This window comes from Fusarium solani (assembly GCF_023522795.1).
Source record: "Fusarium solani strain SB1 chromosome Unknown bctg00000000, whole genome shotgun sequence".
Taxonomy (NCBI): Eukaryota; Fungi; Ascomycota; class Sordariomycetes; order Hypocreales; family Nectriaceae; genus Fusarium; species Fusarium solani.
In genome coordinates this window covers 3489082-3502888 of record NW_027072157.1, presented here as the reverse complement: position 1 = coordinate 3502888, position 13807 = coordinate 3489082, and the positions used below count along the sequence as shown (strand labels likewise).

General features: G+C 54.5%; 3 protein-coding genes across 3 annotated transcripts; all 3 read left to right on the top strand.

The window, feature by feature from the left end:
• Positions 1-2013: 2013 nt before the first annotated feature.
• MRS44_001121 (uncharacterized protein) lies at positions 2014-4641 on the top strand (the record flags this gene model as incomplete). The annotated part of the gene is made up of 5 exons (XM_046270458.2): positions 2014-3105; positions 3153-3288; positions 3337-3533; positions 3587-3727; positions 3775-4641. 5 exons carry the CDS (start codon positions 2014-2016, stop codon positions 4639-4641), a joined length of 2433 nt encoding a protein of 810 aa, XP_046139020.2.
• Positions 4642-5787: 1146 nt separating this feature from the next.
• On the top strand, positions 5788-7629 carry MRS44_001120 (uncharacterized protein; the record flags this gene model as incomplete). Its single annotated transcript, XM_046267636.2, has 2 exons — positions 5788-6021; positions 6136-7629. 2 exons carry the CDS (start codon positions 5788-5790, stop codon positions 7627-7629), a joined length of 1728 nt encoding a protein of 575 aa, XP_046139019.1.
• Positions 7630-9730: 2101 nt separating this feature from the next.
• MRS44_001119 (uncharacterized protein) lies at positions 9731-13609 on the top strand (the record flags this gene model as incomplete). Its single annotated transcript, XM_065623564.1, has 7 exons — positions 9731-10396; positions 10460-11001; positions 12120-12198; positions 12278-12351; positions 12589-12966; positions 13014-13292; positions 13363-13609. 7 exons carry the CDS (start codon positions 9731-9733, stop codon positions 13607-13609), a joined length of 2265 nt encoding a protein of 754 aa, XP_065480008.1.
• Positions 13610-13807: the final 198 nt, after the last annotated feature.

The window sequence follows — 13807 nt, the reverse complement described above, 5'->3', positions numbered from 1 at the left end:
GAGCGAGTCTCGTTGAACGTTGGATTGCAGAATGATGCATACTCCAGTTTGCGGGAGCCATGGTCACCGTGAGTCGCACATCCCATATTTTTGCGGTACTCAACGGATCCCCTTGAGTATCATGGATCTGAGATTGATGAGAAGTTGAAAATATTTTCGACGCGACGTTAAATCTATAAAATGGGTGCGTGTGCTTATGTAATCGTACTCTCGGGTGGGGGCTTGGTCTTGGCGCAGGCGGGAGTGCAAGGTACTAAGGTCGTAGATAGAAACCGTAGCTTGAACTTGTGCTTTCATCCTATATTGCAGCCCATGTATTGCCCTGGATCGTTAATATATGTGATATCGCCTCGGGGCCGTCATTGGTCTGCCCTTCTTCTGATTTCGGATTATCTTGATCCTAGTCAAGCCGTGTATGGGTAGGGCTCAAGGAAGGCTGCGACTTTCAAGGTTCGGATGCTGGCCATGTTACGCTACACCGAAATTGCCAAGGGAATACACACCTCACCGTTCCATGGAAATCAAGAAATGAATGAGTTGCCTCGCATACCATCCACAGATGCCAGACGAAGTACATCGCCTCTTAGCTGGGGTCGCAACGAGATGGATGTTCATGGCGACATTATGAACCAGAATCCCCAGCTGGTCTAGGGTATCTCGAAAGGATGAAGATGACGTCACACAGGGAGCTCTCCCAACTGTCATTTCAATCTTGACAAGACCCGCGCCGTAGCACGCCGGGATTGATAAAAGGACAGACCCGGACAACTGGAGCCCGAAAAAGGAGTCGGACCGGACGCCACTGACACGAGGCCTCGGCCGGGAGTCGTCAAACAATGGACACGGAGGTGGCAGCCGGCAAATCAGCAACAGAGTCGCAGTGTCACAGCACAAAGGGATCCATGATCCAATGGATCGTCGCGCCTTCGCACGAGCACTGTCCAAGATCGTGGTGGGGTTTAAAATTGGACGGCGTCCAGTGTGGGTTGGGTCTGTTTCACGTCCCCTCTCAAGAGTTCATGAATCTCACATGATTTGATGGCATTGGAAGAAGCACGCATCGCAGTATTTTGCCCATTCCGAGTGCGAGAAACAAACCCCAGTGACATATTTCAACGTTGAATGGTGCACGGCTGGTCCAACGGCTGCAGGTAAGAAACGTTGTCAGATTATACTGTAGATGTTGTCAGATAAGAAGGGGTCCAGGCCCAGCTAAAAGAAAAAAAGGTTGAGCGGCCGCCAACGCCAGTGCTGGAGAGATGGAGCTTGGCATCCAAGAGGTGTTTGGATGTGCTCAAGGATTGCTGCCACTTTATCCGACTGGGCCAATGGCAAGCTTGATTATTTTGCTTGGCAGCATCGTCCACCACACATTTCCCTGATCTACCCTCTTGGTACTTGGTCGCTGGGCTGCCTGGCTTGCTTGTGCAGAGCTTCTCGTAGCTGAAGACGATGGACGAGCGAGATTGCAGCTGGCGGTCACTGCTGCAACAGAAGCTTCCTCCCTACCAAATGCCGGTACCTTTCCTCTTATTCCTCGCAGGTAGTTACCTTTCTGGTCGTAGTCTCCTGCTGATGACCTTGTGACCCCTGTACCTATCAGCGGGACGTGTTCTGGTTGCACCTGCGTCATCATCCAGTTGTGTTGTGCTTTTGTGTCGTGGTGTCTCACCCAGAGATTGGCATCTTTTTTTCCATCAACATTGGCACTCGACTTTTCTTTTCTGTCGCAGACATCATCACCGATTTGTTTTGAATCCATTGCCTGTAGCTACTAGACGCATCGGACTCACAGCCTATCTGCATTGTCGCACAGTTGCCTCGACGCGTCCGCGACTCGAGTGTGGCAGTGACGTCGTTTTGGTTCCTGCACCGTTTGTTTGTCTACAGCCACTACACATCTTGCGCCCACAGCAAAAAATCGAGGAGGCCTCCTCTCTTGGTCGCCCAAAAGTCGACGATACCATCCTTCGCCTCTACTCTTCCGTCCTAAACCGAAACTGATCCAAAAAGATGGCGGACAGCAGAGACAGACCTGTGACCAGCGAGTCGCAAAGGAATCCGCATGCGTCAGCCAGTCGCTGGCGTCACCAGGAATCGACTGCCTTTGCGCAACACGCCGCACAGCTCAGTGGCCAGGGGGCACCGCGAGATCCTCACCACGTTAATGGCAACACGGGCGAACTTGCAGACTTCCTCAATGACTCCCGCGCGGAACCCGAGGACAGCGATCGTGTCGTTGGAAAACACAGGCCCATCACTGTTGCCGCTGGCGACGACAATGGCAACCTCATGAGCGATGATGTCCCCCAAAGCCATGCTGCGCAGACCACCCCAGAACAAGGGGCGCCCGATGGGAAGCTGATTGTTTGTGGCCCTCTCCTCAACTACCGCCGCATGGAACAAGGTCGATGGTATGGAAGCGTTCTTGTCGTCGTCCAGGGTGGAGGCAAGATACCTCTACACACCCCTTCCTTGACATTGAAGCAAGCCGCGCGTTCACAAACGACCGATTATTCAAACCCTACCGACGCCATCGGTACAGAGCCTACTAATGGAACAGCTGAGGAGACGACGGTCGAGGGACGTTGCCTTTATTCAGACCCCCGCAACACGTTTTGGGCTTTCGACATCAACGTTACCCTTCAAGATGCCGAAACGAGCTATGAATACGCTCTTCCCGGTCTGCGCTTCTCGACAGGATACAAGCCGCAGGTGAACAGCTTCTTCGTCCCCGCTGTGAAGGAGTCTATGCGAATCATGTTTCACTCGTGCAACGGTTTCAGCGTAGGTACTGACGAGGAGGCTTGGAGCGGTCCGGCGCTGTGGAACGACGTGGTACGGAAGCATCGTGAGGCTCCCTTCCACGTCATGGTCGGCGGCGGCGATCAGATCTACAACGACGGCATCCGAGTTGACGGCCCCCTGCGCCAGTGGACCGACATCAGCAACCCTAAGAAGCGTCGAGAGTATCCTTTCCCCGAGAAGCTCCGTGCTGAATGTGACGACTACTACCTCAAGAACTACATCCGCTGGTACAACACGGAACCCTTTGCCCTAGTCAACGGCCAGATCCCCCAGATCAACATTTGGGATGACCATGACGTGAGTCGAAGCGGGTTACTTGTAATTCTGCATTGCTAACCAAGTAGATCATTGATGGTTTTGGGTCATATGTTGACCACTTCATGCGATGCGATGTCTTCCGTGGAATTGGCGGAACCGCACACAAGTACTATATGTTGTTTCAGCACCACCTGCCACCTCCCGCATCGACTTACACCACTGGTATGCCTACACGGCCGCTGGATAGTTGCCCATGCTGACCGCACTTAGATCATGCCGCTTTGGAAGAGGTTACTCAGGGACCAGACCCCAACCAGCTCATTGATACATATGTGGCGCCCATGAGGGAGGAGTCGCAGTACATTGTGGGCGACAAACCAGGTCCCTATGTAGCTGAGCGCTCATACAACCTATACGCTCGCCTTGGTGCTCGCATTGCACTGCTAGGGATCGACGCGCGAGTCGAGGTTTGTTGCGTGCCTGCCCTTTGTTGGCAGCTTGGAGCTAATGAGTTGTGTAGCGTACTCGACACCAGATCAACTATCCCGAGACGTATGAAAAGGTTTTCCAGAGGCTTCGGTCAGAGCTTGAAGCCGCCGCAAATGCGGGTGAGCCCATCAAGCATTTGATTCTGCTATTGGGTATTCCCATCGCGTATCCGGTATGCTCCTCGTCCAAGCTGGTGAAGCGGTGACTGACTGTTTATAGCGCCTGACATGGCTCGAAAACATCTTCCGAAGCCCAGTAATGGGTCCCATCAAGATGCTGAACCGACGCTTTGGTGTGGGTGGGAGCCTGTTCAACCAGTTTGATGGGAGCATCGACCTGCTGGATGACTTGGACGACCACTACACCGCGAGGACACACAAGAAGGAACGCCTCGACCTGATGGAGCGGCTTCAGAAGGTGGCTGCCGAATTCAACGCGCGTGTGACGATTCTCGGAGGTGATGTGCACCTTGCTGCTCTGGGACGATTCTACTCGAACCCGAGCCTCAAGATTCCTGCCGAGGAAGATCACCGATACATGGTCAACGTCATTTCGTCTGCCATTGTCAACAAGCCCCCGCCGACAGCAGTGGCCAACCTCCTTGCCCGGAGGAACAAGATTCATCACTTGAACCACAAGACAGACGAGACGCTGCTTGACTTGTTCAACAAGGACCCCGGCGATTCAACCAAGACAGCCAACCACAACCATTGTACGATGCCAAGCCGTAACTTTGCGACAATCACAGAGAATTCACCAAACCGTCCAGAGAGCGATGTCAACAGCAAGACGCTCGTAAGCGATGATGGAAGTGGTGGCGAGCCGCAGGAGCACATCTTTGTGGGCAATGACGGCCACAAGTTCCTCCACAGGGGCGAAGTCAAGGCTGGCACAAAGCACAAGGCGGCGTCCAGAGAGACTCACGGCAAAGGCAACGACGGGACGCTCGACGTGTGCATCAATGTGGAAATCAACCAGCATGACCCAGAGGGTCGAACAGACATGTATGGGCTGACAGTGCCTTTGCTCAACTACCGTCAGAGAGACGAGCCTAAGACGCCGAGAGAGTCTAGAGATCGGTCCTAGAGGAGCATTAGGATGTCTTGGATCAGGGCTAAACGGGGACGGTGAGAGAACTTGAGATGATACTCGGACTTTGGCAGTCGGTTTGACTGTTGAGAAGTGAGCTGTGGGCGGCCGAAGTTTTATACCCGGAAGAAGCGATTACCAGCGATACCTTTGTGGATTTGTAAGTGGTTTTGGTTGTAGCTGGTGAAGGGAGAGTATAATGATATGTGGGGGATGGATATGTCTCAACAGGGACGACAAGACAGCGTAGAAGAGTTGATGAGATTACCCATAATGTACGTGGTTGTCAAGATATCGAATTGGGTACTCGGTATGGGGTATTCAACGATAAGAAGGATCCATATGTGATGGGAGCCATTGATTTCCCCAGTTGATGCCTACCTATGCAAGCCATCCACATGGGCGCACATGACCATCAAAGCCCCCACGTCGGCAAAGCGCGGCCATGTCTGAGCACGCGAGTATCAGCGATTCATGGTCAATGAAGGGAATTGGATGCTTATCGGCATAGGATGACCGATCAAGCCGAGCAGGGAGAAAGCGGCGGGGCATCCAGTCCCGGCTCAAGAAAGATGAAATCCCTGAACCAGGCAATTCCATTGCACGTATTACTATTCCAGACTGCATCCGTACCGGTCTTGGTGAACCGTCCCTGTCCCGGTGCCGCCGGCCGGCGGCTCTTCGCGGGAGATGCGCCCCACCTGCCGACACCGGCGCCAAGGGGGACAGCCATTGGCCAATCAAGATCGATCCCCTGCTTGGGGGAAGCTGCGACGTCATGTGCTAGCTCGTGTCTCCCCGCCCCACGGGTGGCATTTTAGGCCGTGATAAGCCGAAAGAGCTACGAAAAAACCCCCATACTGTTTGTCTTGTCTTGCAAAAGAGAGCTCGCGTGGCGGGTGGGAATGGGGATCATGGCTGTCTGGGTGAGGAGGTTGTCTATGTTACGCGAGGCGAGGCTTGTGTCGTTCCTTTTTTAGGTAGCCAGTGACCACCTGACTGATTTGTTTCTCCTCTCTTCCTTTTTCTACCTCCTCTTCTTCATCTTTAAATCGTCTTCTTTTTCCTTTTCTTTTCTTGTGATACCCTCGAAGACAGCGAAGATCATCAAAACTCTCCCTTCCCTTCTCTCACAACCCAACAATGTCTTCCATGATCCTCAACCGGGCCGGCGCCCAGGGTCTCCGCAGCGCGGCGAGGGTCCAGCAGATGCGCACCGCCGCTACGCTGGCCACCTTCAAGACCCCCAAGGTCTTCAACGAGCCCAACCAGCACTACGTCAAGGGCAGTCAGCAACGGGAGGGTCTGACTGCTGCCATTGAGAAGCTGCAGAAGAAGCTGCCCGTCGAGGTCCCTGTTGTTGTCGGTGGCAAGGAGGTATGTCTGGCCTTTCCCGTCCTTATCATGGCTCCTATCATGTTATCATGAGCTGGGCTTGATAAGAGACCCATGATATCTCGAATCATTGCTTCTAACACCACAACCTCACAGATCAAGGTTTCTGCTCTCTCCAAGCAGCAGAACCCCGCTGACCATGCCACCACTGTCGCATCTTACCACACGGCCACCGCTGCCGATGTCTCGGCTGCCATTGACGCCGCCCTCGCGGCCAAGCCCGCCTGGGAGTCCCTCCCCTTCGCCGACCGAGCTGCCGTCTTCCTCAAGGCCGCCGACCTGATCTCCACAAAGTACCGCTACGATATCATGGCCGCCACCATGCTCGGCCAGGGCAAGAATGCCTGGCAGGCCGAGATCGACGCCGCCGCCGAGCTGGCCGACTTCCTCCGCTTCAATGTCCACTACGCCGAGCAGCTCTACAACACCCAGCCCGAGCACAACTCGCCTGGTGTCTGGAACCGCCTCGAGTACCGCGCTCTCGAGGGCTTCGTCTACGCCGTGAGCCCCTTCAACTTTACCGCCATCGCTGGTAACCTTCCCGGTGCTCCCGCTCTCCTCGGTAACGTCGTCGTCTGGAAGCCTAGCGACTTCGCCATTGCCTCCAACTGGCTCGTTTACCAGATCCTGCTCGAGGCTGGCCTCCCCAAGGATGTTATCCAGTTCGTCCCTGGCAACCCCGTCGAGGTCACCAAGGTTGTTCTCGAGCACAAGGAGTTTGCTGCCCTCCACTACACCGGTAGCACCGCCGTCTTCCGCAAGCTGTATGGCACCATTGGTGAGGGTATCGCCTCGGGCCGCTACCGATCCTACCCCCGTGTCGTTGGCGAGACTGGCGGCAAGAACTTCCACCTGATTCACCCCTCGGCCGACATTGACAACGCTGTCAAGCAGACTGTCCGTGGTGCCTTTGAGTTCCAGGGCCAGAAGTGCAGTGCCACTTCTCGACTCTATGTGCCCAAGTCCAAGTGGGCTGAGTTCAAGCAGAAGCTGGTCGCCGAGGTCGAGCAGATCAAGATAGGAAACCCCACTGACCATGGTAACTTCATGGGACCTGTCATCCACGAGGCTTCCTTCAAGAAGCTCTCGGGAGCCATCGACGAGGCCAAGACCGACAAGGACCTCGAGCTCGTTGTCGGCGGCAAGTATGACTCCTCCAAGGGCTACTTCATTCACCCTACCATCTACGCCACCACCAACCCTGCCCACAAGTTCTTCTCGACCGAGTTCTTCGGCCCCATCCTGACCACATACATCTACGACGACGCTGCCCCCAACGCCATCGCCGACGTCTGCAAGCTCATTGAGACTACCTCCGACTACGGTCTCACCGGCGCCGTCTTCGCCGCTGACCGTGAGGCCGCTCGCTTCGCTGAGGAGCAGCTCCGCAACGCTGCCGGCAACTTCTACGTCAACTGCAAGAGCACTGGCGCTGTCGTCGGTCAGCAGCCCTTCGGCGGTTCTCGCGCCTCGGGCACCAACGACAAGGCTGGCAGCCAGAACCTCCTGACCCGCTTCGTCAATGTTCGCGCTATCAAGGAGGAGTTTACTCCTACCACCCAGGTCACTTACCCCAGCAACGAGATCTAAATGCCAGGGCGGGATGAAAGACCGAGGATAGAGCGGGTGGAAGCCGAGACTTATGACACGATATGAATGACTGGAACAGCGTGACGGAATCAACCGGATGGCATTGGGATGATAGGGCAAATTGCCCATACAAAACAAAAGGGAACGGAATACGTACCTTGCAGCGCACTCAGATGTTCGAGCTCGCTGGGCGTTCGGCTCGGCCATCAAGTATAAGCCAGAGCAGGAGATGGAGGCCACCCAGGGATGTTGAATCGTGAGAGACAAGCCTCAATCGTAGGTCTGTGGCGAACCAGGGGTCGCTCTGATCAGAGCCGCCCCAGAACCTTTGCCCCCACGTTGGCTGGCTCGAGACGGTGATGGGTGGGATTCACCTGGGATCAGGGAAAATGACGGGATGTATGGTAGAGAGGAAGCGTCCTTGTTGAGGGTGGTTGACATCCGGCAGACACACGCACGTGCTCAACCATGTCTACAGACGAATAATAAAGCCCGATTTCTAGTTTGCAAGCCTTGTGTCCCCCGCCCCCTGGTCGATGGAAGCTCGTTCAAACCCTTGTTTCCGTTGCCGTTGTCTCCGGAGCCCTGGGCCTGTGTGTGAGCGCCTGGGGTCTGCGAGGCGGACACGTGCCCCTCTGCACTGGTTGTGTCCTTTCGCCATGATTGAAGCCTCAAGTGTGTGCCATTGCCCCTTTGGGCGCCATGATCTGCTCGTGCCAGAGTCCTCTCAATGGCTGGTGGAGTTGTGCTGGGATGGGTGGAGATTCTAGAGATGGTGGAGGTGGAGAGACCCCAAGTCGAGGGACCGTGTGTCATGAAGATTGGAGAGATTGGAGATCCTGACCACGCTCCGTTCGTCCTCTGGCTCACGTTCTGGTTCGAAAGGAGTGAGAGAGATGGTTGGATGAGTCGACGTCTTGGTCTGTGCGATGTTTATGTCGTAGGTTACTCGCCTTGTCTCTTTGTGCTGTCGAGTCCGCAGAGCCCTGGGCATCTTGTCTCTTGTCGTGGAATTATGCTTAGTCGCCTCGGTGGACTCGACTTACACCATCGCCATCTTCATCATGAGCAGCCATCTCAACCACGCACAAGAGTCGAATGGTGCCAATGCTGCACGATGCCAACCCTCGTGCCCTCCTGTACACTCCCCAGGCGATTGGTCTTCGTTCCCCATCAAAGAAGGACGCCAATCCAAGCTTTTTCTTTTGCTTCTGAGACCGTACCCCTGCCCACCAAAAAGCCCACCGACGACCACATGGGCGAATACCCCACGCTGATTCGTCCGTCGCCGGAGAGAGCACGCGACCATTTCCTCGATGATGCTTGGTCCATGAAATCGCATCCCTTCAACCTGGGTCGGTCTGGGTCAAGCTGGACCGCTCTGGGAAGACGACCTGCAGCTCGCCGCGCTGGATTGGAGGGAAGAAGCGGGTTCATGGGTTGAAACTCTTTTGCCTTTGGGACCTGGGGAGGCGTGGTTGCGCGTGTGTGTGCATGTGTACGGTACCGGGTCCGTAGCTGCATCCGCTGGAGGATATGTTGCAGTCAATGTACCGTGCTGGTTGGTTCTTGGCCAGCGTTCTCGGTGTCCGATTTAATATCTCTTCCCCGTATCTTCTTATCCTCCGCCGCTGAGACTGAAACTAGACCGTCGTTAATCGAAGACGGCCGGCCTCGAGCTTGTTGATTACTCGCTCGTGCTCGTGCTTGTGCTTGCGACGACGACACCGACACACCCTGTTCGCCGACGATCGACGAACCCAACTCTCTCCTCCACTCCATTTGGCGGCTGCATCTTCCTTTCTTTTCTCTCTTTGTATCTGATATCCAAGACAAAGGGTTTGGCCCCGAACTGGACCTTGTCGCAGTGGTGTTGGTTCCCTCCATTCGCTTGTTTCGCACTCTCGGCCTACCACCATTTCCAAGAGAGCAGCAGTACTTTTCCACGAAAGGCCTCACTCTCCTATAGCCATAGAGCCGTCACCCACATACTCTCCGGGCAGCTGTTTCTCACAAGAGCTCCTTGTCTGAGCCAAAGGGCTCAAGTTCTTCCAATACCAAGACCGACGCGGCAACCTCTCAGATCACAATCACCACCAAGATGCCTCGACCGGGCCTCCCACTCACACCAGGTTCTTCATCCGACATCAAGGGCAAGGACGGCACTCAACAACTCGCCTCCTTCCAGCTTTCCTTCGAGCTGCCGCCCCCAGCTATCCATGATGCGTCTCGCATCTCCCCCACAGCCTCATCATCTCGGGTCTCACCCACCGATACCAAGTCACACCCGCTAGTCACCACTTCCCCCGGGGCAACATTTCCCATGCAGCCAGCCGAGACCGTAAAGGCGCGCCGCCGCTCTTCCGCTGCCAAGGAAGCAAAGGAGAGCTCGTTCGCCCTACCACCTCCCCCAACACGATCCCGGAAAATCATCCAGATGAAGCCTCGAGCGCAGGACACCAGTGGCGACAATGGTGGTGGTAAGGAGAAATCAAAGACGGGAGGCAAGGGTTCGGCAGGGACCAAGAACACATCAGCGACAAGTTCAAAAACAACTGGTTCAACAGCTGGAGATGTCGCGGCAGACGAGAAGGGTAAGAAGAAGCAACCCAGCGCCACGAGCGCGGCAGGACGAAAAATCGCGAGAAAGACGGCCCATAGTTTGATCGAGCGTCGAAGGCGAAGCAAGATGAACGAAGAGTTTGCAGTGCTCAAGAATATGATCCCGGCCTGCACTGGAGATATGCACAAGCTCTCCATTCTACAGGTGAGGCCACCTTGCACGCCCATATTGATAATAGAGTGACTGACAGGGTTCTTGCAAACACAGGCGTCGATCGAGTATATCCGGTACCTCGAAGATTGTGTGTCCAAGTTGAAGGCACAGCAGGAGGAAGAGAGCGCCCGAACCGAATCCGGCAGGCAAACGCCCACGGCCCGAGACCGTTTGCCTTCTATCCGCGAATTCCACCCAACGTTTCGAGGTGATCCAGCCGGCTCTGTTGACGAAGACGTCGAGATGGAGGATTCGGATGTCACATCGCCTGCCATGACTGCCATGCCAGATCAGCAAACCCGTCATCCATCTATATCACCAGCCCTACCCCCTCAGGATTCTCGCCATCGCCACCACTCATATTCATCCGTATCAACAGACCATCGGCGGTACAGCTATAGCGTTTCGGCAGGGACGTCGCCTGCTTTTGGTCCGCAAGTGTTCGGGGCGCCTTCATACAGCCGCGGTGATGCTTCGGCGCCAACCTCAGCCCTAACAAGCCCAGCACTTGACCCCCAGAGTGAGCTTGACCAAGAGGCCATGGCTGCTTTGTTGATGCTGAATAATGATCGTCGAGACTCCAAGGGGCGGGGGCTGTCAGTGCGTGATCTCCTCAGCACATGAGATGCTGACAGGAATGGACTTGGCGAGTCATGGCGTTTGGAGTCTGGTAGGGAAATGTGTCTGTCATGAAGCTTTCTCGAAACGTCAATCTGACAGGCGCCTCGTTAAGAGCTGAAAGGGCTTTCTGGAATGGGCTGATGCACCAAGCAAGCGGGTTTGGGGGTGTCGCATTGACGCTCCAAAGAGGCTAGGGTATGGAAAAGTTCCAGGCTCTGGAGTCTCAGCATCTCTACCGCTTGAAAGAGTTGCATTGAAAAAGAGGATGAAAGGATGGAATGAAACGAAAAGTGATGGATGGATATCCTGGGATGAATGTCAAGGGAGGAAACCCATAGAGGAGGATTTTTTGCTGTTGCCCACTTTCCTTCCCTTGGTTCGATCGGTCCTTCTTTCACATGGAGTTGGAAAGAGCGGATGTGGGGGCGTCGTTTGATCTGGGTTCCTTCCCTTTTGGTTACTTCACTTATGACATGTTTTGTTATGTTCATACGCCGCACAAGGGAAAAGGCGTGAGCGGTTATTGAGAGGGTTCGCAGCAATTGCCATGGGTGTTTTATATTACCTATAGAGAAGGAATGAATTAGGGAATAGTGCATGGGTAGTGAGAGCTGCGCCTGACGAGAACACATCTTAAGATACGCCGTTAATTCATCGTCGCTAACAACAAGTACGATGCAGTTGAATATGAAGATTCGGAGTGTGTATAATCAAACTTGAAGTATCTATTTAATGATTTGTATGTGATCAATGTTTGTCATCTTGTAGATTATGAGTTAAGCTTCACTTGATGGTTAACAAGTAACTGCTACCGGGTAAGACTAGATGGTTGATGATCTGAGTTGTGATCCTAGTCTTGAATATGTCTATATCCTCCTGAGTTTAAGAGTGGAGATATGCGAGTGCAACCCTCAACCGTCGCAGGATGCGCCGTTGGTGATACTCACCCTTAACCCCCGACCTCGCTAGACAACCACCGTTTGATCGCCTCAAATCTTCAAACACCAACCTGTAACAACACCCCTGTGGTTGTGACTTTAACTCCCAGCGCTTAGAAACCCAAAGAGAACTACTCCTAATCACTCATTCACAGACGCTTCCGTCCGCCCGTCCGTTTTGTGGCTTACACGGAGGCCGGAATGCCGCCTGTGCCGTTTCAATACGTGGACTCTGTGAGCGACACGACGGTTCATCCGTTTCACAGGTATATGCCATCGTACGAGCTGATGAGTTTCTGGGACCACTCGATAGACTGTAGGCGATCTGCGCGCGAAGGCTGTCAATCTAGAGGTTCAAGATAAGGTTCACATTATGCGCATGAACGAGTATATAGACCGGCCTCAACTCCAGCATTGAGAAGAATTCATCATCACCAACTCAGTTCAAGCAAGCCTTCAACCAACACAGCCTCCTCTCCTTTCCTCCTCTTCCCTTCACGGCCTGGTGCCCAACTTTATTCTATCTCTTTTGCTTCCCATCTAATCCACTCTCTCATCCTCCATTGCCAGCAGCGCCGGCGTGGATAATCCAATCCTTGACTCGTTCTGTCTTTGTATCCCTAGCTTTCCCAGCAGCCGGCCGCGGGAAAGCGAACCAGCTCTCCGTGAACTACCTACCTACTCCGGTCCCGCACTCCCCGATCAACCCTACGGCGTCTCTGCCGGTACCTGTCTCCCCCGAGTCCTCCCGCTCAAGCCCTCCGGCTACACCGTTCAGCCGCCGCCGTACTACCCTAGCCGGACAAACAGTCTCGAGGTCAAGCCTCTTCGTCTTGTTCGTGCATCTCGCAAGCGCCGACCTCCCAAGCGACCGCCGCCGCCGAGCTATCAGGAGAGCTACTCGCACACTCTGTACCAGTCCGTGACGACGCTGAGCTTTGAATCACCCGATCCACCTCCCCCTACTTTGAGAAAATGGCCACTCAAAACATCATGCCCAAGGTCGGTACCACGGCCCTCCCATCGGGCCAGGGCGCTCCGGGCTCTAGCCCCGGAGGCAGCCCTGCCCGGTCCGCCGATAACATCCTGGCTGACCTGCGCCGGCAGCTCGACGACTCGGCTTCCGAGGTTTCCAGCGTCGACTCTCAGGGCCGCCGCCGACGCCGCCGCAACAACAAGCAGCTCGCCACCCGGGACGGCATCAAGACCGGAGCCGTGCTGCCTCGTCTCGCCGAGACCAAGCCTGTCCGCCTCCAGCTGGGACTGAACTTGGATGTCGAGGTTGAGCTCAAGGCGCGCCTCCAGGGCGATGTGTCATTGACTCTACTGTAAGTCACCATCACAGATTGCAGCCCGATGACATGTATCCGTGAGCTGACGAATGCGACCAGGCAATAGAGTAGAAAAGAAGCAGAGCGTTCGAAAGTCCACTGAGCTAAGACCCAACTTGGCTGGAGAAGTGTGTGCAGAAGAGATCTTCTTCATGCGTCTGGGCACGATGCGTCTCCGTCAGAAATGGCTGGATCGGGAGGTGAGCCAATCGCTCACTGCGTCGTTAATGCTGGTCATTGGCGTAGCTGGGTTTGTCATTGGGTTTCTCTCATGTAAACTGCTGGACTCGAGGAGGTTCATCAGTGCCGAGTAAACTAGGGATACCATTAATAAAAGCAATTTGGATGGGACATTGGTGCTTCATTTCGTGCTTGATAAACTACAAATATTGAGGCGTGAATAATGTTACTTTTCATGCTATTTCCGTTTCATTTCTATCACCGACTCAGGCCTTTAGTCGTTGGTTATTAGATATATCGTCCTGGGCATCTTTCACTAGGAAACTGCGCCG